The sequence below is a fragment of the Natator depressus genome, chromosome 1 (assembly GCF_965152275.1).
Source record: "Natator depressus isolate rNatDep1 chromosome 1, rNatDep2.hap1, whole genome shotgun sequence".
NCBI lineage: Eukaryota > Metazoa > Chordata > Testudines > Cheloniidae > Natator > Natator depressus.
In genome coordinates, this window is record NC_134234.1 from 298,596,389 (window position 1) to 298,619,570 (window position 23,182).

At 39.2% G+C, this 23,182-nt stretch overlaps 1 protein-coding gene across 3 annotated transcripts in view; it reads right to left on the bottom strand.

Annotated features, from left to right (window-relative positions):
- Positions 1-3,755: 3,755 nt before the first annotated feature.
- The window catches only part of TMEM168 (transmembrane protein 168), a 28,688-nt gene continuing 9,261 nt past the window's right edge, over positions 3,756-23,182 (bottom strand). For all 3 annotated transcript variants that reach the window (XM_074942262.1, XM_074942265.1, XM_074942263.1), the window contains 3 exons: positions 13,751-13,893; positions 10,675-10,949; positions 3,756-5,055 (listed from right to left, as the gene is read on the bottom strand). In XM_074942262.1, the coding sequence (XP_074798363.1) occupies positions 4,508-5,055; positions 10,675-10,949; positions 13,751-13,893 (966 nt within the window). In that variant the 3' untranslated portion in view covers positions 3,756-4,507. The remainder of the gene's footprint in view (positions 5,056-10,674; positions 10,950-13,750; positions 13,894-23,182) is intronic.

Below are 23,182 nucleotides of genomic sequence, written 5' to 3' on the forward strand. Positions count from 1 at the left end.
AAAAAAGAAAATGAAATGGAGATGAGCATCCAAAACAGCAAAATATATTTGAGCAATAATATTACAACACAGATTTCATTTACAGAATCTAAAACCAAATATGAAAAAAATCTCCCCAAACAAAAATTCTATCATCATTTATAAACAAGGAATTTCATCCAATTACACTATCCAGCGCAGGCATCAAACTGAAAATGCCATCTAACAACTCAAGTGTATCACCCTGTTAGATTATCACCTTGCGAACTGAAGGGAAGAAGAATTTATAAGTTAAAAAAAAATCCTAGGAAATGTTTTAGCTAAAGACAAGACAACAAAACCCAAACTCCCAAAGCACAAACAAAAAGGTGGAGATACAGAAGTGATAGTGCAAACATTTTTAAAAAGGAAATGGATTCGTCCTGTGTTTAGTCAGAGAAAAACATCACTGTACATTTTCAAGATGCAGTCCATTTCAAGACAATTGTTTTCAGGAATCAGTGCAGCTGTATGTTTCAGCAAAGCGTGCCCTGTAAACGAGGTAACTGAAATGTAAACCAAGCCAATATAAAGTGAGCTCACCGCTGTGGTAAAAATACACACCTTTTGAATGAGTGGCTGAATGTACAGTGCAGAAGTCAAGTACCTGCAAAATAAGTTCAAATCTTGAGTCACCTGCTGACGCCATACTGCTCATTCCTAAGCATTTGCTCAAATGAGATACTCTTTGGAATCAGATTTAAATAGCACCTTGTGTCACTGAGATTCAAATATGGCCCAAACCCTACACCAGGATCAATTTAGGCAGAGTTCCATTGAAGTCAGTGAGTCTCAATGAGGTCTGCCTGCATGGACCTTGGAGCAGGGCTGGAGCTTGCAACTGCAAAATGTTCCTAAAATCACTTCTGCTTAACATTAGGCAGGTCACAGTTCCACAGGAGTGTCACCATGTCGTCTATGCTCCAGTATCTGTCAACAAAATCAGTAACTTGAGATACCGTTAAATATTGTCTGTCCAGTCCTGACCAACCTTAGGGATAAGGTTTCTGATGTATTACCCGCTCCAGAGGGGTTTGCAGCCACATGAAGTTGGGGCATGGCCCTATAATTGCGTGGATGCCACAACACCTCTAGAGAATTCAAGCTGCATCCCTGCTGATCTTGTGGCACCTATACAGAGAGCTAGCCACAGAAGTATGGAGTTCTGCAGTCATTCGTGCTGCTAGACAACGGAGCATGGAAGTTAGCGCCACTCAGAATTAATGTGTTTGAGTTCTGTAGGCTCCCAGCCCCTGTGGTTCTTTTTTTGATTAAAAACAGATGGACAGCATGTTCTTTTGGACAATGGGAAAGGAAGATTCCAGACAAAAAGTCCAGTTAGTATAGCTATAAACAGATCTTTACATCTAAAATAGTATTATTAGAATACTATTGTTATTCTTAAAAGTCTGAAAGTGAGCGACTTTTGAGTTCAGGTTAAAACACAAGTATTTGAACTCAGGAAATCAGAATGTTGTAGTTAAATAAATACATGGGAAAATCTAGAGATACTCATTTAAGTTTCCAAATACCAACTTTACCCCTGCCTTCTTAATCAATAGCAATATCCCCCATCCATCTCTCAACTAAAGGCTAAAGACGATCCCCACTATCCTAGAGATAACGCAGCAGGCCAGTACATAAACTGTAAACAAATCCACTAAGTAGAGGCTGTAGGATCAGCCCCTTCCTTGCCTTCCACATACATGCCACAGCAGACATTATTTGACATATTACCCTCTGCCCCTGCCCATGATTATATTATGGGCAGGTTTCCCCACACTAGGCCATTCACACTTCCAGCATAGGTCAGAGATCTCACACTTTCATATGCGGACAAAATATCACCATTTCTATATCTTCTCACAACATATAGGCCATAGACCTCTAATAAACTCTCCAGTGATGGACTCTCTCTGCAACCATTACTGGCTACAAGGATGAAAGCCAGTTATGTCATTGTACAACAGCAGAATATACTGATGTAGTTCATATAAACACAAGATTTCTCCAGTTGCAACTAGAGAGTAAAGGATCGCCCACCAGTCCATAGGGAATAAGCAAGGGGAGGAGTTAAGGCTGGTGATGAAATCAACAGTATTTGCAGATTCATGTTTATGTTTCCTTGAATTACAATGTTCTAATTTTTTGACTTGTAAAAGTTTGTGTTGTAACTACTATGTCCTAATAATGGGGCTTTAAAGAGACATAGTTAACAAGTTAAATCTGTCATTACATATTTACATTACATTACACACAGATTTGTCTGGGTACTATGAGCCATCTAGATGGAGCATTCTATTACTGCAACTAAATTAATTGTTACCGAAACTGAAGCCAAAATAATGATCATTTTACCAAGAACAACAACTGTCTGTTTGAAGATCCCTCCCATCCAGACCCAAGGATTGTCACTCAGAAATAGCTGAAAAATACTTTTGTAGACCAGCCCTGTAAGATCAAGACAGTGCTTCCCTTTTTTGGAACACAGTGTTCTCTGTTCCTGTATTGCTTTCTCTTAGTTACCATTAGCTCAGTTGTTATTTTGAGATGGTTGAATGGAATGAAACTTAACAGTTTATATGATTTGATTTGTCTCTCACCCACCTTAACTCCTCCCCCCTTTTTGCGGCAGGGCGGGAATGCTGATTTTCTTGCTAAACTAACTTGCACAACACAGGATAATAAACAAAATTTAGGGAAGGAGCCCTAACTTGCCAGTGAATTTAACTCATTGGAATTGACAGTTTGAAGGAACAATGAGTTATTGGGGTTACTGGCGTGCCCAACAACTACTACTAGAATATTTCCTCTCTTGTAGGGTTTACAAATTAATATGTACCAGGATTGGCAGATTATCTAAATGAGTTGACCATTACGTTAAAAAACCCAGCAGGCTACGAGCCCTCAGAAGTCAAAGAGTTACAGAGCTCATAACATTGTTTTTCAGATGTTTAAACCACAGCTACATTTCAGGCAACTTCTTCAGCTAATGTCTCATTTATAAAATGACTTGCATTTTTACTAAAATGCTCGTGAACGAATGATGTAAATCCAAAATCTTATAAATTATTCACACACACACACTTATTCTGAAACAATTTTAAGTGGATCCACCCAGCAGCCTACAACTGTTGGTTTCCTGCACTTCAGGTGAACAAAGGCTAAGAGTACTGTGGAGCCAGAGAGTTCTGCCTTTGGAGGGAGTGTTACCTCATATAAACTGACAAACATCTCTGACCGAAGGAGCAGTGCTGACCGGTCCTCCAAAGAGGGATACTCAGGGCGGAGAGGACTAATTTCCCCAACAAAGGGAAAACCCAACTCTCCCTGTCAAACTGTCTGGTTTCAGTTTAAAAAAAAAAAAAAAAAAAAAAAGAGATAATCACCCCCCTGGATCCAATCCTATACTCACCACTCCACAGGACTGGGGTCCTAGGCACAGCAGAGATTTCAGATAAGAAACCTGGGGGAACGGTTACCTCTGAACTTCCCATTTTGTTATTCATACATAGTTTCTTTATGTAAACTTTGCATAATTTCTTTCTAAGTAGCTTCTTTTATTTTGAGTTTTTCTGCAGAGGGAATAATTCAAAAGCCAAACTGATGGAAGTCCAGGAGATCTGATGGAATAGCCCATCCCTCCCGCCCCCAACTGCACACGCGCGCGTACACACACACACACAAAACCTTTAGCACATTTATTATGCCTTATACCTATTAACTTTTTTAAAAGAAAATATCACCTGAGAGACTGAATTTATTTTGAAAAAATATTGAACATTTTAAAAATCACATTTGAAAACCTCTCTTTGTTGGCTGTCAGCAAGAACATGGCTGGAACCACAAAATGTTCTAACAAAGATCCATTTCATTCCCTCACTCTGTGTGGGCAACTCCTATTGTTGTCAATGTGGGCCGCAGGCAGGGACTGAGAATGCTAATGTAAATTAATTTAAATATCCTTGCAGCTACCTACTTACAGTGCTTCTTGAGTTTTTCTATTTTTTGACTCTGTGTTGTTCTATAATACTCTGAAACCCATCACAGAAGTGTGAGGGCATAATAAAATGATTTGAACACTGGCTTGTTTCCTTTCCTGTATTTGACGTTTGAGAGGGATATAATTGCCATGTATCATCATATGAGCCATAGCTTATTAAAGCCTGTAATTTCTTGGTTCTGAACACAGGCAGCTTTCTGTCTCCAAAGTGCATGGTCATATTTAATAAATCTTTTACATGTTTATATACAACTCAGTAACAAAATTCAAATAGTATAATCCTATCCTCCTCATTTTAGAATGAAGCTTCCAACCCTTTGCATATACTGTAATTGCTCAAAAAGATGAACACAGTGAGTAAAGCTACTGAAGTAGCAAGATTTCTTCAACAGAGAAAACTGTTACATATAAAAAATTGCAAGTCAATCAAATTTGAGAGTGGGAAAGTTCCCAGAGCTCCCACTTCTACTCATCTTTGGTTTTTAATTATGATTTGACAAGTTTGAAGCCTTGTCCTGTGTCCAGCACTGTGGGAAGAAACCAATTCATTTTAAATCTTTTCAAGCATCTAAAACAAGCCTTACAGACCCAGAACAGATTGAGACCACAAAACCAGTTTGCCAAATGCACCAATGGATAGGTAACACGAGGGAAGTACATCATCCAGTGTTTGGCAACATCACATCCTGTTGGCAAATGTAGAGTATAGTCACTCCAGTGTTTTGACACACCGTACACTGCTTTCACCGCACGGCCCTTTTCAGACCAGCTGATGCTATTGTCAGGGTTACAATTGTATTCGACCCATTCTCTGGTAAAGTCACCAAGTTGCGGAGGGTCTGCTTCCTCAATGTCTACCACTCTGGCAAATTCTGCTCCTTGTACTGCAATATATAGATCATTTACTTTTCTTACTTCTTTAACCCAAGGCTGGGAGTTCTCACAGTCTAACACAATTATAAGTCGCGAACAAAAAGAACCATTCTTCTCTCTCCACCATTCCAAAAGCGTGTCAAGCCGTAATGCATCGCCACCTGCAGGAAAGCAGAAAAATATACACCTTAATATAGTTAAATTTTCAGTTTCCAACAGTAAACCTGTTTTAGCACCTTTTATGAAGGTGATAGGGTTTTTCCACTGCAGAGATGCTAACTAATCCAGCCAACTCAATGCTGCAGATGCAGTCATTAACTCATCCTTGTATTAAGGCAAGTAGGAATAAACCCTACCCTACCGTGAAATAAATTAAGCTGAGCAGCCTTTAGGAGGAGCTCTCTGCACTGGGGATTTGGTGCTGGATGCCGAGACTGAGCATGGCTTCAAGGCTTAAGGCTGCCTCCATGAGGAGCATGAGGCACCAGAGAGAGCTGGAGCTGACCCAACGGATACCGTTCAGGGAAAACATTCTGTCAACTGTGCTCAGGACATGCACACACCTACAATGGAATGGACATGTGCAAGCACTTGGAGAAGAACAGCTAAGCAGGGGCAGAAAGCTTGAGCTGAAGTTTATATTGTTTGCTTTATGTTAATAAGTTCAAACCTCAGAATAGGGTATGTTTTAAACCTACATAATATGTCCTGCCTATTTTAGAGCAGAATTAGTAAGCCACCTGCTCACACACCACCATAACCTTTGCCTTGGAAAAGTCATTTGGCCTGAACATTTATAGATTTACTCTAAAGGCAGAAGAGAATGTTTCTGTGATGTTTAAAGAAAATTTAAATGGATTTTAAGTTACAAGTCATCAAAAAGTTACCATGATTTGAAACTTTGATTTGTATCTAACGTTTGTCTCCTTCTATCTCAAAAACTACTTCTGATTAGTGCTTTAAACTTTCAGTATAGTTTCATCTCCTGAAAATTCAAACTATATTTGAAGAAAACAGACTATAATTAGGAAAAGTTGTTAACAATTTGGATCACTTTTGGCCCAATAAATTGAATGGGTGCTGTTGGTACTCAGTACCTAAGAAAAATCAGGCTACTTATTGAGGAGCATAAGGAAAAAATCCTGATAACACTAACTTCAATTGGATTGCTCACATGATGAACTTCACTCACACCTATAATGTTTGCAGACTGAAGCTATAATAAGGATTTAGATACACAATATTAAGGACCCAAGACTGAACATTTTGGTCTAGTTTAAAAAGATTATTTTTTAATAATCTAATCTAAAGTGACATTAGTAGGAAGAGGTAAGGAAATTAGATTTTTGAAGCAGATATGAATTTTAACCTAGCAATGCACCTTTAGAGATAATTTGCACCAGGGAATCTGAGTACATTTAAATAGTGTTTAAATTCTTTGAATTTATATACAAAATATGTATCACCAAAGTTTCTCAATTGGAAGAACAGATAAAGCATTTGGTACATCAGACAGGAGGCAACAAGTTCATGTATTAAAGGCTGAAGGCTAAAATATGAAAGTCTAGATCAGGGGTGGCCCACCTGAGCCTGAGAAGGTGCCAGAATTTACCAATGTACATTGCCGAAGAGCCACAGTAATATGTCAGCAGCCCCGCATCAGCTCCCCCACTCCAGCCCCCAGCACCTCCCTCTCCCCATCATCTGCCGTTTTGCATGTACAGGAAGCTCTGGGGGGTAGGATGGAGGAAAGAGGGCACAGCACATTTGGGGGAAGGGGCAAGGGCGTTGGGGGAAGGGATGGAGTGGGGGCAGGGCCTGTGGCAGAGCCAGGGGTTGAGCAGTGAGCGTCCCCCGGCACATTGGAAAGTTGGCGCCTGTAGCTCCAGCTCTGGAGTCGGTGCCTACATATATTAACTTCTGAAGAGCCACATGTGGCTCCGGAGCGACAGATTGGTCACCCCTGGTCTAGATCTTATTTTGGAAGTAGTTCTCCCCTGACAGCATGGTTTTACTTGACTTCTGAAATATGCACATTCATTGTATGAGAATTTACAGCAATTTAAACTAGACTAACTAGACTATTTAATGCTTTGTTAGATATGATCAAAGCCACCAAAGTAATTTTATCTGTGCTTTTTACAAGCATATTTCAGTCAGAAAAAGTGGCATCCATCTTCTTCTTAAACAGGTTTTACATTCAGGATTTACATTAAGGATGCAGGTAATCTATCATGGAGAAAGCCAATTCCCTTACAACCTAGCTGTGGGTGCAAAGTGGATACAATTTCAAGCCAAGAAAAAATGTGTGATAAAGATGAAGAAACTTTACTGTAACCTCTGAATAAATGTACAGACTGACTCAAACCAGACACTCAAAAGTGTTTAATTTGTGGCAACTTTATAACAAAACAAATCCTGTCTTTTGCTCACTTCTATAGGACAATCAGCAATCCAGGCTGTTATCTGAGTAGCATTTCCTTTTAATGCTTTAATGATTGCTATCAACATATAGAGTCACCATACCCTAACTTAGAGAAGGGTTGCATTTGAAATCAAGAATTTCTAGTGACTATATAAATCACGAGTGTGAAGCTCAAGTGGCTGTAAATAAGACTTACTATAGCTACAAATCTGAGCATATTTTACTTTATAATATTTGCTTGATTCTATTCAATATTTTAATTATTTACTGTCTTCATACAACTGGATCAATTTCTACCAAAAAAATTCTGCTCAGATGCTTGATTTAGAATATTTTAAAATAAATTTTGCTGCAAATAGCAATTTCTTCCTCCACTCGTATTTATTTCATCCATTTGTAAGGTGCCTGATGCAGAGTCCAAAGTGCATCCAATAAAAAGAAACAAATCCAATAAGAACCACCACCAGCTAGAATTTGTGGCTATGAGTCCAAATCTTACACCTCCCATTTCTTTGGTCAACTAAACTCCAATTAGTCTTATCAGAAGGTGGCAGTTTATTATTAGTCATGGAGATGTGTAGCCAGAAGAGGTGTTCTTCTAAAATAGTGAATGTCAAGTGATACTCAAGAGTATATGGGATATCGTAGCTGTCTGGAGATTCCTATCTTTGATAGATGGCAAAAATGCATTTGTAATCTGTTACTTCCAGAGAAAAACTACATTAAGGATGGAGTTAAGGTTCAGAGTACATATTGTAAGTACAAATTTACAGGGATAGAATCATCTCTAAAACAAAGAAGATAAATCCACAAAATTCAGTGTCAGGTTCATCTTATAAAAAACAGAAACCTACTGTGTATACACACTAGTTTGGTGCAAAGTGGTGTGACTGACCCAGTAAATTATACCTCTTTTAGTCCCACTTTGCTCCAGTGTAGCATATCTGATTTTTTGATTTGCACTAGTGAAAATTTCCCTAATTTAGGTAAGCCCTAAATGTAAATTAGGAAAAAGTATTCCTTACTTTTTCACATTTTCAAAGCCCGCATGAATGACTTTCCTACATTTCAGCATGATCATGTGGGGGTATAGATAATTCAGAAGAGACAGTACTGTGGACCTAACCAAAAGAGAGCAACTTAAGTCTTTCTGACCCTCCTATACATACAAGTGCTAACCCCTCACACGTATGTCAAGATCAACCAACATCAGAGCTAGACACCAAGCTGTGGAAGAGACCTATGGATACGTAGCAGCATCTGACTCCTTCGGCAAGTTTCACAGGCAGTTAAACTGACAGCTCCAGGGACACAGACAAGGCTTTAGAGCCCGATTCTTGCCTTTTGAATTCACTCAGTGAACATGACCTCCCAGGCTGTTTTATTGCTCATACTTTATGCATGACCAACTAACAGTTTTTTATATACCACTGTGCTACTTCCAAGCTTCCAACAATGAAGAAACATTGTTAGTGAGCTAATAAATACAGCAAGCCTCCCTTAAAGATGTCATTACAGCACAAAGACAACAGTGCTACTGCTGTGCTACATCATTGTTCAAGCCCCCAGAAGATACTACTTTCTCTACTATATCTGAATGTTAACATTTCATTGTTGTCACGAATCCGCTCCAGAGGTCAGAGGATGGTACAGATTAGAGGAGCTAATGACTGTCTGTTCCATCTGTCACAAAACATCACTGTCGGATAAACTATGCACAATTATATTATCAAATACCCTTCAGCTTTTCAGCTTATACAGCTGGATGCATTCAGAAAAAGTTCTATCAGGCGGGAAAATCAAGCTACACACCATGGTTTACCTAGATCTCACAATGGGAAACTGATCATGAAAGTGATTCATGACAAATACTGATTGCTCCTTTTCTTTGTGTGGCTTTATACTATCTCTGTGAGAAAAAACTGGAGGTGTGCCAACATGCAAACCATTCATGGGTAACCTAGGAGGAACTTCCTCTCAAGAAAATTCAAATCCACTGAAAAATGTTGTCATGGCTTTTAAATCCTTTATTCTTTCTATATTTTATTTTTTATCATGTTTCCTCTCTATTTTTTGTAAAAGCAGCACCCTCTCTGTGTTGGTCTTTATTGTAACATGAAGTCAGAGCTTCCCTACAGAAGGTCCTATGGCACAAATTGACACAGGTGTAAAAAATTAAGTGGCAATGACTTCCAAGAAAAAAAGAGCTTTAAAAACTTAAAAAATACTTAAGGTATATCGATACCACGTGCTACAGCAGCACAGCTGCGGCACTGCAGCTACACCACCATATACACATGCTTTAGCAACAGAAGGGGTTTCTCTGTTGCTGTAGGAAGTCCACTCCCTCAAGAGATGGTAGCTAGGTTGATGGAAAAATTCTTCGATCGACCTAGCATGTCTACACTGGAGTTTACGTCAGTTTAACTACATTTCTCAGGGATGTGGATTTTTTACATCCCTGAGTGATGTAGCTAGGTTGACCTAAGTTTTAAATGTAGATCAGACCTCAGTGTTACAGGGATCCAAATTCTGCACCAAAAAATTCTGCTCCCCACCTCAACACAGCAATTTCAATAGCCTACTTCCACGACACTAATGGATGCCATCAAACAGTTCTTTGATCTATAATTAGAGAGGTGCTGGAAGATAACTTTCTGCTAAAACAGATGGCAGAGGTATCACGTGTTCCCATTTCCCCCCTTCCCATTCTCCCCAAAATCAAGAGGGTTCTGGCCACTAATGCCTAGAACCCTCCCTGAAATTTTGTAATTGATTGGATGCGGCATTCAAAAGTTGTCCACAAGAATGCCACCAATTTGAGCATACGTAGGGCTTCGCAAGCTCGGCCAACAAAACCTGTATTAAATGCTTCATAAATAATGTTGAACAAAATCATCTTCCCAGGGCATTATGAATTGAATTAGATAAGATTACCACTTTATTCTAAGACTTCTGAATTCATTAAGTTTCATATAGCTTCTTGATGAACTCTGAACATTCCATTTAATTACATATATTTCACTTTGTTATTGCTATCATAAGCCTTTTATTTTTCATTTTTATTGTGGTTATTAAAACTGTAAATTCATAAGTACTCTCAAGTCTATAAATGACTAAGCAACAAGGAATTCAATTTATTTGAAAGCTTGATTGGTTAACTTTAGCCATTTGTGTTTTACACCTCCTGTTCTTAGAACTAGAATACTCACATGTACATGTGTAGCTGTCACATATGAAACTTCTGAGTTTTAATAATAGTATGGTATGATTTCATAGGAATAAAGCAATAATTATCTACTTGTAGGTTCTATCAATGAAAAAAGTATTATCAAAAGCTCCAAATGCTGGTTACCTGCTAGTGCCCATTCACCAGTGCCATGGGAGTGACCACTATAATATAAAACATAGGTATCATGTCTGGGTCCATCTGCAGTCCGAAGTTCAAGAAAAGATTTCAACTTAGAATGAAGTGTATCAAAAGAAAGTCCACTTGTAGAATAGTCACAGCCATATGTTTCAATCATGTGATATGCAAAAAACCTCTGGATGGTATTGAGCATGCCTGTAGACCTCAAATTTAACTCTTGCACATGCTCAGGTGGAAGAAGCGTGGGTTGACCATCAGGACTAAACAGAAGAAAAAATATTTAGTTATGTTTTATTACTGTATTCATCACATACTTGTAGCAACTGGTGAAATCAGTTCTCTTTGTGTGGAATATTTTGTTCACTATTGATATTTAAGTGTTTAACTACTTTGATGAAATACTCACTGCAAGGCTTGAAATCTAAATGCTAGATTGCAAACTGCATATAAATGTGATATCGTAAATCATTAGGGCTTATATGTCAGTAAATAACACATCACAAAAGGGACTCAGATTCTGTCTCCCAAGCCAGCAAGGGTTGGGAGCACTCCAGAGGCTGTGCTCAGCCTCCAGGTGGGAAAAAGCATCAGGCATCACTTTCCAGCAATGCCTTTCAACCACTTCCATAACTGGAACTGGAGGGCTTGAGAGAGCTGTATCAAATCTTTTCACTTGAGTAAGACTGTAGGGATGCACAGACTCTGCAGGGTGAAAATGTGAGGTGTTCTGTCCCAGAAGACCCTTGCCATAACAAAACAAGCGAAAGAAAAGTGTTTTTGGTGCACATTTTTCCCATTGCTTTTGTTTGAAATAAGTCTTTTATATAATATTATACCAGTTTCCTTTTTTATGACCAAACTGCTTTGGTTCTACATCTCCTCACTCTTATAGGACCTAAATAGGTTTACATTGCACTGATATAATTGTATTACAGTAAATACAATATTAATATTGCCTATACTTTATCTGAACAATTAGAGAATGGGCTTATTAACCGAACTTCATTATTATTATTATGAAAGGGTAACATTGCCAGTGCCTCACACTGTTTTTCTCGACCTTACTATAATTTCTCCATGGAGAAACTAAACTGCCAGTGACAGAATAATTTAGCACAATGCAGGAATTGGATTATCATCTAGGACAAGAAAGGTAATATTATTTATACTATAATGTAAGCTTATTAAACCTGCTTTTTAAGCCCTCACAAAAACGGACCAAGTGGGATATTATGCCCTCAGTCTGGTGGCTGCAGAACGTGGGCAGCTAAGGACATTACAAGAACACAGCTCAGGAAGTTGATGTGACACCAATAATTTTATTGTGGATAAAATATAAACCCTTCTGCATTCTAAATGGAAAAGATGCAACAATGTACAAGAGGGACAAATTCACTCCTATCACGATCATTCTGTCACAGGAGCTCTAGCAGTTTTAACTCACTTATTGTCCTGGCAATTCTCTTGGTGTTAAAGTTTTCACTTGGGAAGAGAGGACTAAACCACTGGACCATCTCTTTCATCTAGACAGAACAATTGTCATTTAATCCTCTGTGGTTTCATCACTAAGCCCACAGAGCTGTGCATCTCTACTGGCCATAAGTGGCATCCACGGAGAAATATCTTTCTTTCAAGCTACCACTCAGCCCCCACAGTCTCATGTGTTTCTCAGACCGCAGCTGCCTCAGAACACCACCTTGGAAAGGAATCTTCCAAACCACAATGGGGGAAGCAGCATAAGTCACTCCACTTCTGAAAATAGGCAACCACTTGTCCCTTCCAAACTCTCAACCCAGGGGCTTCTGTGGAGTCAGAGGAAGGGTAGATCGTTTTCCCCACCCCGAGCAATAATCCATGGATGCAGACTCCCTTTATACAGTTAAGCGGATGGGCGAGCATACTTCCAAGAATTTTTTTTTAAATGGGTAAACACTTCCATTAAAAACATATTTATGTTATTACTATATATACACATATATACACATAATATATATATATACACACACACACACACATATATACACATTATATATCTCAACAGAAATAACCAGATGAACAGTGGAAATCTTAATCTGTTCAAGGCTACAGCATTTTCAAATGATTTACATGGTATCTAACAACTGAACATCAGCACACAATCTTTTTTTTCCCTCCTCTGGCTCCCCCTTTATCCCTGTCTCCCCCCCCCCCCCCCCCCCCAAAAAAAAAACCCGGATCTTTTCCTTGCCCATTAAATCCATAGTCATAGCAAGCTGGACATTTTCATACAAATTCCAATTTGCAATCCCATTTCCATGGACACTCAGGAAGATATGAATTTCTTGAGTTCTCGTGTCATTTACAAGATAATGCTCTTATGAAGGATTTAAATTATAAGAATAAAAATGGAATTAAAATAGGATGTTTCAACTTTAGAAGCTATTTTTTGTAGCTGGATGAGCTGGTATATGATTAGTATCAAAGAAAATAATTTTTACTGCAACCTTTATTTTGAAAATAGGAATTGCTGTAAATACATAGATAACATGTAGTTTATAAGTAATCCAAAATCATTCTCACATCTACATATTTTTAGTACTGCCACTCAGTTAAATCATTCTAATACAGTTTATAAAATTGTTCTGAGCATGAGTTCACTGCCTGCTTAGATTATTAAATCACTTTACATAAAATATCTGCACTGACTCCAGAATCTAAGGCCCTGATCCTGAAACATACAACACATGGAATCAGCAGTTTCTTTCATGCAGTACATTGCAGGACTGGGGTTTAGGATATTTATTGGCTTGTTAAAAGCAAGTCAAATGTATACAGAATTTGAAGTTGTATTGTAAATACAATATTGTATTTGTATTGTATTGTATAAATAATTAAAATTATTATTTTTGAAAGGTGAGGATAGGTAAGGAGAATGCTCATTCAAACACAGCCATCAAATATCAAAACTAGTATTTAATAGTTGAAAAAGAAAAGCTACACCACTGAATTGCCTCTCGTGTAACAGCTGCACTAATTCCAATATGAAGTTGCAATGTGCGTACATTTACCATGGTAACTATACCTGCAGAAATTGGTGGGAATCACAACAGCATATCCAACACATGTTCCTCCCAAGCAGTTCCCCAGTTCATGGAAAAGCCCATGAGCCATGGACTCCAGAGGTAAAACAATCAGAAACACACTCATGAAGATCCCATTCTTTGGCTAAAAAGAAAACAGATATATTTATGTCTGATGATAGCCATTTGCAAATTCAATGAAAAAAGTTATGTTCAGATTTCAGTTTTGATTTATTTTTTTAAACTCAGTGATTTGTGAAAATTATTTGAGCAAATCTAATTTGGTGCTGAAACATGAGGTGCAAATTATTATATGTTACAGATAACCAAAGATAAACCTAATTACACAGTGTAGCATTCTAAAAACAGACTTCGGGCCAATTTTATTGGTAGCATAAGCAGGAGCAACTCCACAGAAATATATGCATTTGTACCATTTAGGCGACCACTGATTTTGACCCTAAAGCCCTGATCCTGCAAATACTTAGATACATGCTTAGCTCTAAGCTCTTGACTACAGCCACTGACTTCCATGGGGCTAATCATGTGTGTTAAGTTAAGCATATGCTTACCTTTACTATCATGAGTAGTCCCATCAAAATCAAGTTAAACACATGTATAAATGTTTGCACAATCAGGGGCTTACATAGGAATTATTATTATTTATGTTACTGTGGACCTAAAAGCCTGGTCAAGAACCAGGACCTCATCATGCTAGGTGCTGTACAAACACAAACCAAAAAGATGATCCTTGCTGTATTGGATCAGACAAGTGATCTATTCTGTCCCGTATCCTGTTTTTAACAGTAGCCAGTACCTGATTCTTCAGAGGAAAGGGTAAGAAACCCTTAGGGAACTATTATGAAATAACCTGACTATAGGAGAAGATTCTTCCTCACCCCCATCAGTTTGTGGTCAGCTTATGCTCTGACGCACAAAGGTATGTATTATCCCCTTAAAAAGATATATGTAAGAAATCTATTTATCCTATATAATGTAATCAAGAATATTCTCATTATCCATTTAAATGTCTAATCCACTTCTGAATTCTATCTATGTAAAAGTACTGAGATCTACGGATGAAAAGTTTCACATAAGTGCTAAGTGGTATTATTACTACTACTTTCTTCATTTCAATGATGTTCTACGGCAATACCTTCCACAGGTTAATTATACCTGGTATAAAAAAGTATTTCCTTTTCTCAGTTTTACAGCCTTCCTTTTTTATTATGAGAAGGGGTGAATGTGACCACTTGAGTTATCTTTTCTATATTAACCATTATTTTGTAAGCCCATATCACGTCCTCCCTTATTCTTCTCCTCTTGAAATTTAACAATCCCAGTCTTTTCACTCTGTCTTTAAATGGAAGCCTTTCCATGCCTGACCATTTTCATCACTCATCTCTGAACCCTTTTTGTTTCTGCTATACCACTGGGATTCAGAATGTTGATTTATACTATGCATTACAACAATGCCAGTAGTATTTTCCTTTCCATTCCTTAACCATCCTAACAATGTTTGCCTTTCCAATCCCAGCTGCAGCGAGCAGAGATTTTTCACTGAACTGTACAACTTGCCAGCTCTTCCTAGAAGCAATCACTTAAGGTATCACAAAATTGCTTCTCTAAACCTTACGTCATATGACATTTGACTAGCATCCATGCAAGTTGCAACAGTCACTCATTATTACTGGCTTATTAGATTTGGGTTATTCCTTTGATTTCCCTCAACACTGTGCATTCAAAGCTGATCAAAGGCCTGATAACCCTATTGGTATGCTATTTGGAATTTGTATCCTTAAAAATTTTACTGTGAAATTTTTCTCACTAGAATCTATGGATTCTTTCTGGTACAGTGCCACTCCCCACTCTCTATGATCCGATGGCATTTTAATATGTATATATGTGATCATTTGAAAGAACATAAAATAATATCTGATTAGCTTAATAATGACAGTAAAAATCTTAAGACAGGAATACCTTCAATAACATGCAGCTGGAGTGTGTCACTGCATCACTAAATTCAAAAGACTTGATGACTGTGGCACCCAAAAGAACAGATGGCACACACATATAAGTGGAGCCAGAAACAATTTATGTTCTTTCATCTGCTCTACCCATTTTCATTGTTTGGAGTGTAGTGGCACAAAGTCTTGCAGCCTAAGCCCTCTGTACATCTGTGACCTTGAAGTGCCCATTTTCTTTTAAGTAACTACTCTGGAAGCAAACAGAGTGCAGAGGGAAATCATCAACGGGCACTTTCTCTTGCTGCCTTCTTTTTTACCTTGACAGTCTCTCCTGAACATTTAGGATGCATATAATTTGTGTGTGCTCATTTCAAGCAATGTGCAAACAGGGTAAAAATTCCCATTTGCTTTTTTCCTGAGTAACTGTTGATATGTTAGACAATAAGACATTTGCGATGTTTCCTAATAACATGATCTTTCTACTTTAAAATATTCTAAATCTTTTCAGGTGACATTGTTAATGATAAGTAAGGGATATACCTTTGTTAACAGCAAAGGTCATTTTACATACAGGGTTGACATTTATTGATGGGACACTCTAGTTCTAAGGGAGCAAGCAATTATTGAAAGTGCCAGAGGAGTAACCAGAAAAGTACTCTATGCCAGAGTATTAGCAGGAAAAGGTTGATAAAGATAACAGGAAGAAAGAAGAGTTTGAAAGCATTAACTGAGGGAAATAAGCTAAACAGAAAGTACCCGTATATACTCGTTCATTAGCCCGTTCGTTTATAAGCCGACCCCCCAAGATGGATAGGTAAAAATAATAAAAACTGTATGACCCTTTCATAAACCGACCCTATATTTCAGGGGTTGGCAAACTTCGGCTCCCGGCCCATCAGGATAAGCCACTGGTGGGTCGGGACATTTTGTTTACCTGGAGCGTTCACAGGCATCGAGCCCCTTGGCTCCCTGCTGCCACGGTTCGCCGTTCCCAGCCAATGGCGTGCCACTTCCTGCAGCTCCCATTGGCTGGGAACGGCGAACCGTGGTGACAGGGAACTGAGGGGCTTCATGCCTGCAGACGCTCCAGGTAAACAAAACAACAATGTATTAGATATTCAATTCAATGATTTCATAGAGTTTAAAATCATTAAATTTTGGTGTAGACCCGTTTATAAGCCGACCCCCGCTCTTTGATGCATCACTTTTCTACCAAAAATATTCGGCTTATGAACGAGTATATACAGTATGTCAAAAGAACTAGGCTGACCATATTTCCCTATGCTGAATACAGGACACCTGATAAAATTACTCATATTCAAGCGAGTTCAACGGCAATCAATCAGAACTATGCAGTACAAATGTTCAAATTAACATCAAATTGACTGAGCCCCTATTAAAAAGAAATACTGCATAGTTGGATTCTATTTATTTACCTTATCTTTAAGGCTTTAGGGTTCACATTGGGAGAGGTGACACACACACACTCTCTTACATCTCTCTCACACAGGGGGGTGGCCGACCAACCCGACCCTCCCTGCCAGGCACTCTCAGCCCTCCATGCCTGACTGAGTCCCTGGGACAGACCTGCCTCTCCTGGCACCTGGTGCCCCGCTTTCTCGAGGCAACATGTGGCAGGGCACGCAGGGTCAAATGCCCCCACTCCCCAGATTTCTGCCGGTGCTCACATCAGAATGTGGCCAGCGGCAGCCTTTCGGCACTGCGTGGGAGGGAAGAGACAAGAGCTGCTTCCAGTCGCAGGAGTGGAGGGGGAGGCAGTGATGACCTGGCCAGTGTCTTTGCAGAACTCACCTCTTCTAACCCCCGCCCTCTGCTCCCCAGTGGCTGGAAGCAGCTTGTCCCTTCCTGCCCGCACAGTGCCGAAAGATAGCTAACACCTCCAGGCTGCTACAGGCCATGGATGTAACCCAGCCACCTCCTGTCCCCCGGCTACATGGCAGGCAGGACGGGGTTAAGCCCTAAGGATGCACTGTGCACCAGGGCACCTGACTGCAGGGGCTTCAGTGAACCCAGCCAGAGAGGTGGCTCAGCAGGGGAGGGTGCCTAGGGAACAGAGCAGCCTTGCACTTCCTGGGGGCAGGACCCAGGGTGGAGGTGTGTGGGGTAAAGAGGGCGCTAAGCCCCTGCCTGGGTGGTGCTGTGGAGCCTGCAGGGTTGGGGCATGAACAGGCTGGAAATTGCTTCCCGACCACTCCAGAGCTTAGCTGAAGGGCAAAGAGGCTTCCCTGTCCTAGCGCTGTGCAGGGGAGCTTGGCACATGCAAGGCTTGGCTCCTCCTGGCCAGCGCCCCAGGTCAGAGGGTCTTGGACTTTTCCGGGGTGCTGACCCAGACAGAGGCAGTGGGGGAAGGAAGGAGCCTGCCAGCCAGCCTGTTAGTCAGCTGAATGCTCCGACCAGGGGCTGGTTCTCTGCACAGCACTGGGAGCAGGACGTGCCCTGCCTGCGAGGGGAGCGGGGTATGGAGAAGCAGCAGATCTGGAGGGGATGAACCGGCAAAGCAGGGAGAGGACAGAGAGACGGGGGAGTACATAAGGTGCTGCGTCGACGAACCAGCAGGGGAAGCAGTCCTGCGCGTTGCAACTTGGCCCCGCAACCAGCCTTGCACACCCATCCCCATCGTCCATCACTGGACCCCCCCCACTCACTGCTGGTGGGCAGGCAGCTGGCAAGCAGGGATCCGGCCAGCAGCAGGACCCACCAGTACTGATGGGGGGTGGGGGGGGGGAGGGAAGGCAGAAAATATGGGACAATTTGCCTATTTTTTTAAAAAAAAGTTGGGACACCTGAAGGAGGACTTAAATATGGGACTGTCCCTTTAAAAACAGGTCATCTGGTCACCCTACAAAGAACTATACACAGAACTACCATTTAAGAAAAAGAAATGCATGGATAGATTAAAGAAATAACATACAACACAACATGTGACAACACTGGGGACTCAGAAAGACATACGAGTCAAATTCTGCCCTCGGTTACACCCATGCAACCCAGAAGCTAGATTCTGACCCTATATTCCTGGAGAAAGAAAGAAAAAAAAAAGACTGAGCTTTGCGCTACTGAGTGCATCAAGTAAGAGTTTGGCAAAATGGGGGGGGGGGGGAAGGGGGAGGAGGAGATCACAATGTGAGGGGAAAAGAGGGTAAGAAACATGAGGGAATGGAAAGGAACCAATGACTGAAAAAGCCAGAGGGAAAGATATACTAAAATACATAATAGGAAGAAAGTGAAGTTGACAATTTAATGCAAAAAACAAAAAAACCCCACCTGTAAATACTTGTATAGACTAGCTTTGCAAACTCAATAACTCAGTCCAAGAGAGTAATGTGTTTTGAAGGGTAAGTAAAATATCAAAATATTTTCATGCCAAGCTTTCATGACAGTTTTGCAAGGCTGGTAGGAACGAACGAACGAACGAATGCGCACGTGCACACACAAACACACAGTACAACCTAGCTAATTCACACTAGAGAGGGGAACATATACTGCAAGTTACTGAATTTTGTAAATTAGTAAATTAATAAATACTTAAACAAGAATAATGTATCACCATTTACTTCGTTCCATTAATCTGGAAATCAAAACTTAGCTTTATTTAGACTACCCTGTCAGAGCCTTGTAGTACATGTTGTAAAAATAATTTAGTCTTAGTAATATGAAACTTAACTATAGCACTGTGCACTCAAATGTTCTGAGAAAGAGACATTTTTGCATATGGACTATGAAGTCTGTAGATTAGCTTGCAGGGTGATGCAAGGACTTCCCTTTCTCTGAGGGAGTTTATTTCTGAATCCTGATAATATTAAATTCATCCCTTCTAGGGATAACATTTATCTCAAGCCCATAAAAATAATTCTGAATTTCTTGCCTTTGGGAAAGAACAAATGGCAATGTCTGGCATATATATTCAAGAGTTTCTAAGAAAAGATTCACCCAGGTGCACGTTTGTCTACAAATTAGTCACGTTTTGTGGGTTGCAGTAAGTGAGATTATCTGGATCACTTACATGCGCTAGTCTGGCCGTGGCCCTAAGGACCCAATTATGCAGACACTTACTCACACATGTAAAGTTACTCATGTGAATAAGTTCTATTAAAGTCACAGGAACTGTGTGAAGTGCGAGTAAAGTTACTCAAGTGTAAGTTTGTGCAGGAACAGACCCTAAAGATTTTATAAGCAAGTTGATCTTCAACAAACTTGCTGCTCCTGGACATAATAATAGTAGTCAAGAGTGTCTTTTTTCTTCAACTAGCTGGGAATTCCTTTCAGAAGGAGTCTTTGCTATAGTTTAAACTACTGCAACATGCCCTATCTGAAAGCTGCAGCCTGTTCATCATGTAGTAGTTCACCTCCAAAATGGGGCCAACTATAAACAGCATAGTGGGATTTCCTGTGAAGTGGGAGGATCCGAGAGTTTGGGTTCCAGCCCAAGCCCGCAAGTCTACACAGCAATGAAACAGCCCTGTAGCCCAAGCCCTGCGAGCCAGAGTTGGTTGGCATAGGCCAGCTGCGAGATTTTCTTTGATGTGTAGACATTAGAAATGCATACATAATGTGCTTATTACAGGATAAGCTCTTCAATCACCGAGAAAAATGGCTTCCCTTTCAAATTTTAACAACCACATGCAATAGTGCTAGATCTCGGATATGCTAGAGTTAATTATCGATAACATTATTTTGACAACTCAGTATGTTTCCAAGATTTGAATTTTTAATCTGTACTATTCATTATGCAGCAGCCCAAAAGGCAAACATTGAGACATATCTGTATCAAATGCTAAATTATTAAACAAACTTTCAGTACATTTTTATACGGGAGTTCTATACTGAAATGCAGCATTTTCTAGCTTATAGTTACCAAATTTCAAACAAAGTTGCCACTTTTTTATACTGAAACAGATAAAATTGATGCCAAATTATTCTAACTGGCCAACAATATTAAATGCAATTTCATTCGTCATATTAAGTTATCGAAATTATTTTAGTCTTAAAATAATAATTTAAATATATTTTAAGAGTCATTGACAGTGAGGAGTTGAGAATTCCAAGGAAGGAAGAAGAACATACGCAGAAAATTAAAACGTAACTAAAAAAGAGAATGCATATTGACAGTACTGGCCTTTATCTATGCAAGGATTTCTTTAAAAATGTAACTGGAAGTTTGTTCTTTTATTTTAAACCTTTTAAAGAGCCTCTCAAATATTTTCACTTCTTAACATCAAACTATAATTTATAAGTAGGACACATTTCACTGATTAAATATTCATCAGTGACTACTTTTATGTTGAACTAACATGTGTACAATGGTACTTGAATGTCAGCTTTAAATACCATAAAGGCCCAAAACCTGTTTGAAAGGCTAAAGGCTAAACACACAACCGGTTAGAAAGAAGGTACCTATCTGCTGTAGCACCTCACTTGCTATACTGCCACTGAGCTTACCTAAACTATATTAAATACAAAGCTTTTTTTTAAAAAAAAAAAAAAGGGCCGCACAATATTCCAGCAAAGAGTTCTGAATTGCTGGATCAGGTGTAAGTGGTGTGTTTATACAGGTGTACTTTTGCAGTTTTTTATTACTTTCAAAATGTGTACAACCTCAAAAACTACAGAAATCACTGGGAGCTACTGCAATAAGTGATATTTTATCGTATCTTGCTGTAACACAAATTAGCAAACAGAAGCACGTATTTGACCTCTTGGGGACAGCTCATGCTGATCTATCAAGAAACATTCACACTACAAAGGTAGAAATATTTCTAGTAGGTGATACATGCATTTATAATCTTAGACTAATTTACTGGTTACTTTATCATAAATAAATGACTGGTTATTTCTCCTTGCTCTGATTCATGGCTAGAATCAATTAACTGTATTTTCTAAAAGAGAAAATTACTACTTGATTCAATATCTTTCCCTTTGTTACTGCAGTTATTCCTTCCTTCCCCAACTGAATAGACAAGTACACATTTCTTCTACCAGCTACAAGTGATGTGCATCTGATCAACTGATCCATACTGAAATAAATACCCTTCAATTTCTACTAACTTCACTAAAAATAAATACAACGATCTTAAGAAAAATAGGCCTGTTTGGTTCTCATGAACCTTCACAAGCACAAAATATTATCAGGATAAAAGTGTAAAGCATGACTCTTAAGAATTACAGGTATCTGAAAATGTGCAACTGCAGAACTGCTGTAATTATTTTCAAGAATAAACACAACATAGATAGCTATCTCAGATTAATTTTGAACACAGAAACTGTTTATAACACTCTAATTAAGAAAACAAGATACTTTAAAGTAGCATTACATTTACCATGTAGCGCTCCCTAAGATTTTAAGAAAGGACAAATGTTGTCTTAGCACTCCATGAAATACACAGATGGCTAAGTGGGAACAGAAAATTATTCAGCAGTGATGAAAAACTTGTTTTATCATATACTAGTCTATAAAAATTCAAACTCTGGACTGGCCACCTCTAAACTTTGGTGCCTTGCATAATCCTCAATGAAAAAGTTACATTGGTCACCAATGTTTGTGCGACCGGTGTTATTTATCTCTTCCTAAACACCATCTCATCTTTGTCAGTGCATTTCTTTCCCCTCTTTTCTTCTTTAGTTGTCTTTTTAAATTGACACTTTTCCCATTCTCTTTTAAATCCCTTCCCAATCGCTCCCCTACGCTTTTTTCTCTTCAAAGTCTGCACCTGTAGTTATATACTGATGATTTATGGAAGGAAGTGCTGCAGAGGAAAACTAACCAGGATTCTAGCCAGCTTCCCTCTGCAAACCACAAATGTGCCTGATGCAGAGGAAAACTGATTCTCTGATTAAAAAAAAAATTCTGCTTCCCTCTTCATCAAGCATTTCATATGAGTCAGCAGCAAGAGATAATCTAAGATCACAAGGTCCTTCTGAATAGATGGCAAAATGATTCTGAAAGCATTGCAGGGGCATTTCTGCATATGTGACTTGCTAGTCATAAGCTCTTTTGGGGTGGGGCTGAAGACATATAAAAAACAACGGCCATTTTAAGACCACTTTTAAAAATATCTACCTTAAACCAGCTCCCAAATTGCTGTGGTACCAGTAACACTCAGCATGCTTCAGTTTGGGACCTGACTAAATATTTCAGACAAATGTACACTGGCTCAGCCTGCTAAGGAAAAAGGCATGTTCCTCCATTCAGGAAAGTCAAATGGGAAGAAAAAAACAAAACTGAAAAGTTTGTGGGTACTTTAAGGAAATAATTAGAAGATACATGTTATCTTCAAGTATATTTGCACATGGGGAAGATGCAAGGGATACATTTGCAAAGTAGTTTGTAAGGATTTAGAAGTTTGTCCTCGATTGAGATTAATAAGAGTCATATGGTTAAATTCTTGAAAAATTTATACATAAATGTTATCTTTTATTGGTTTCATTAAAACTACCCCATATAAAAGA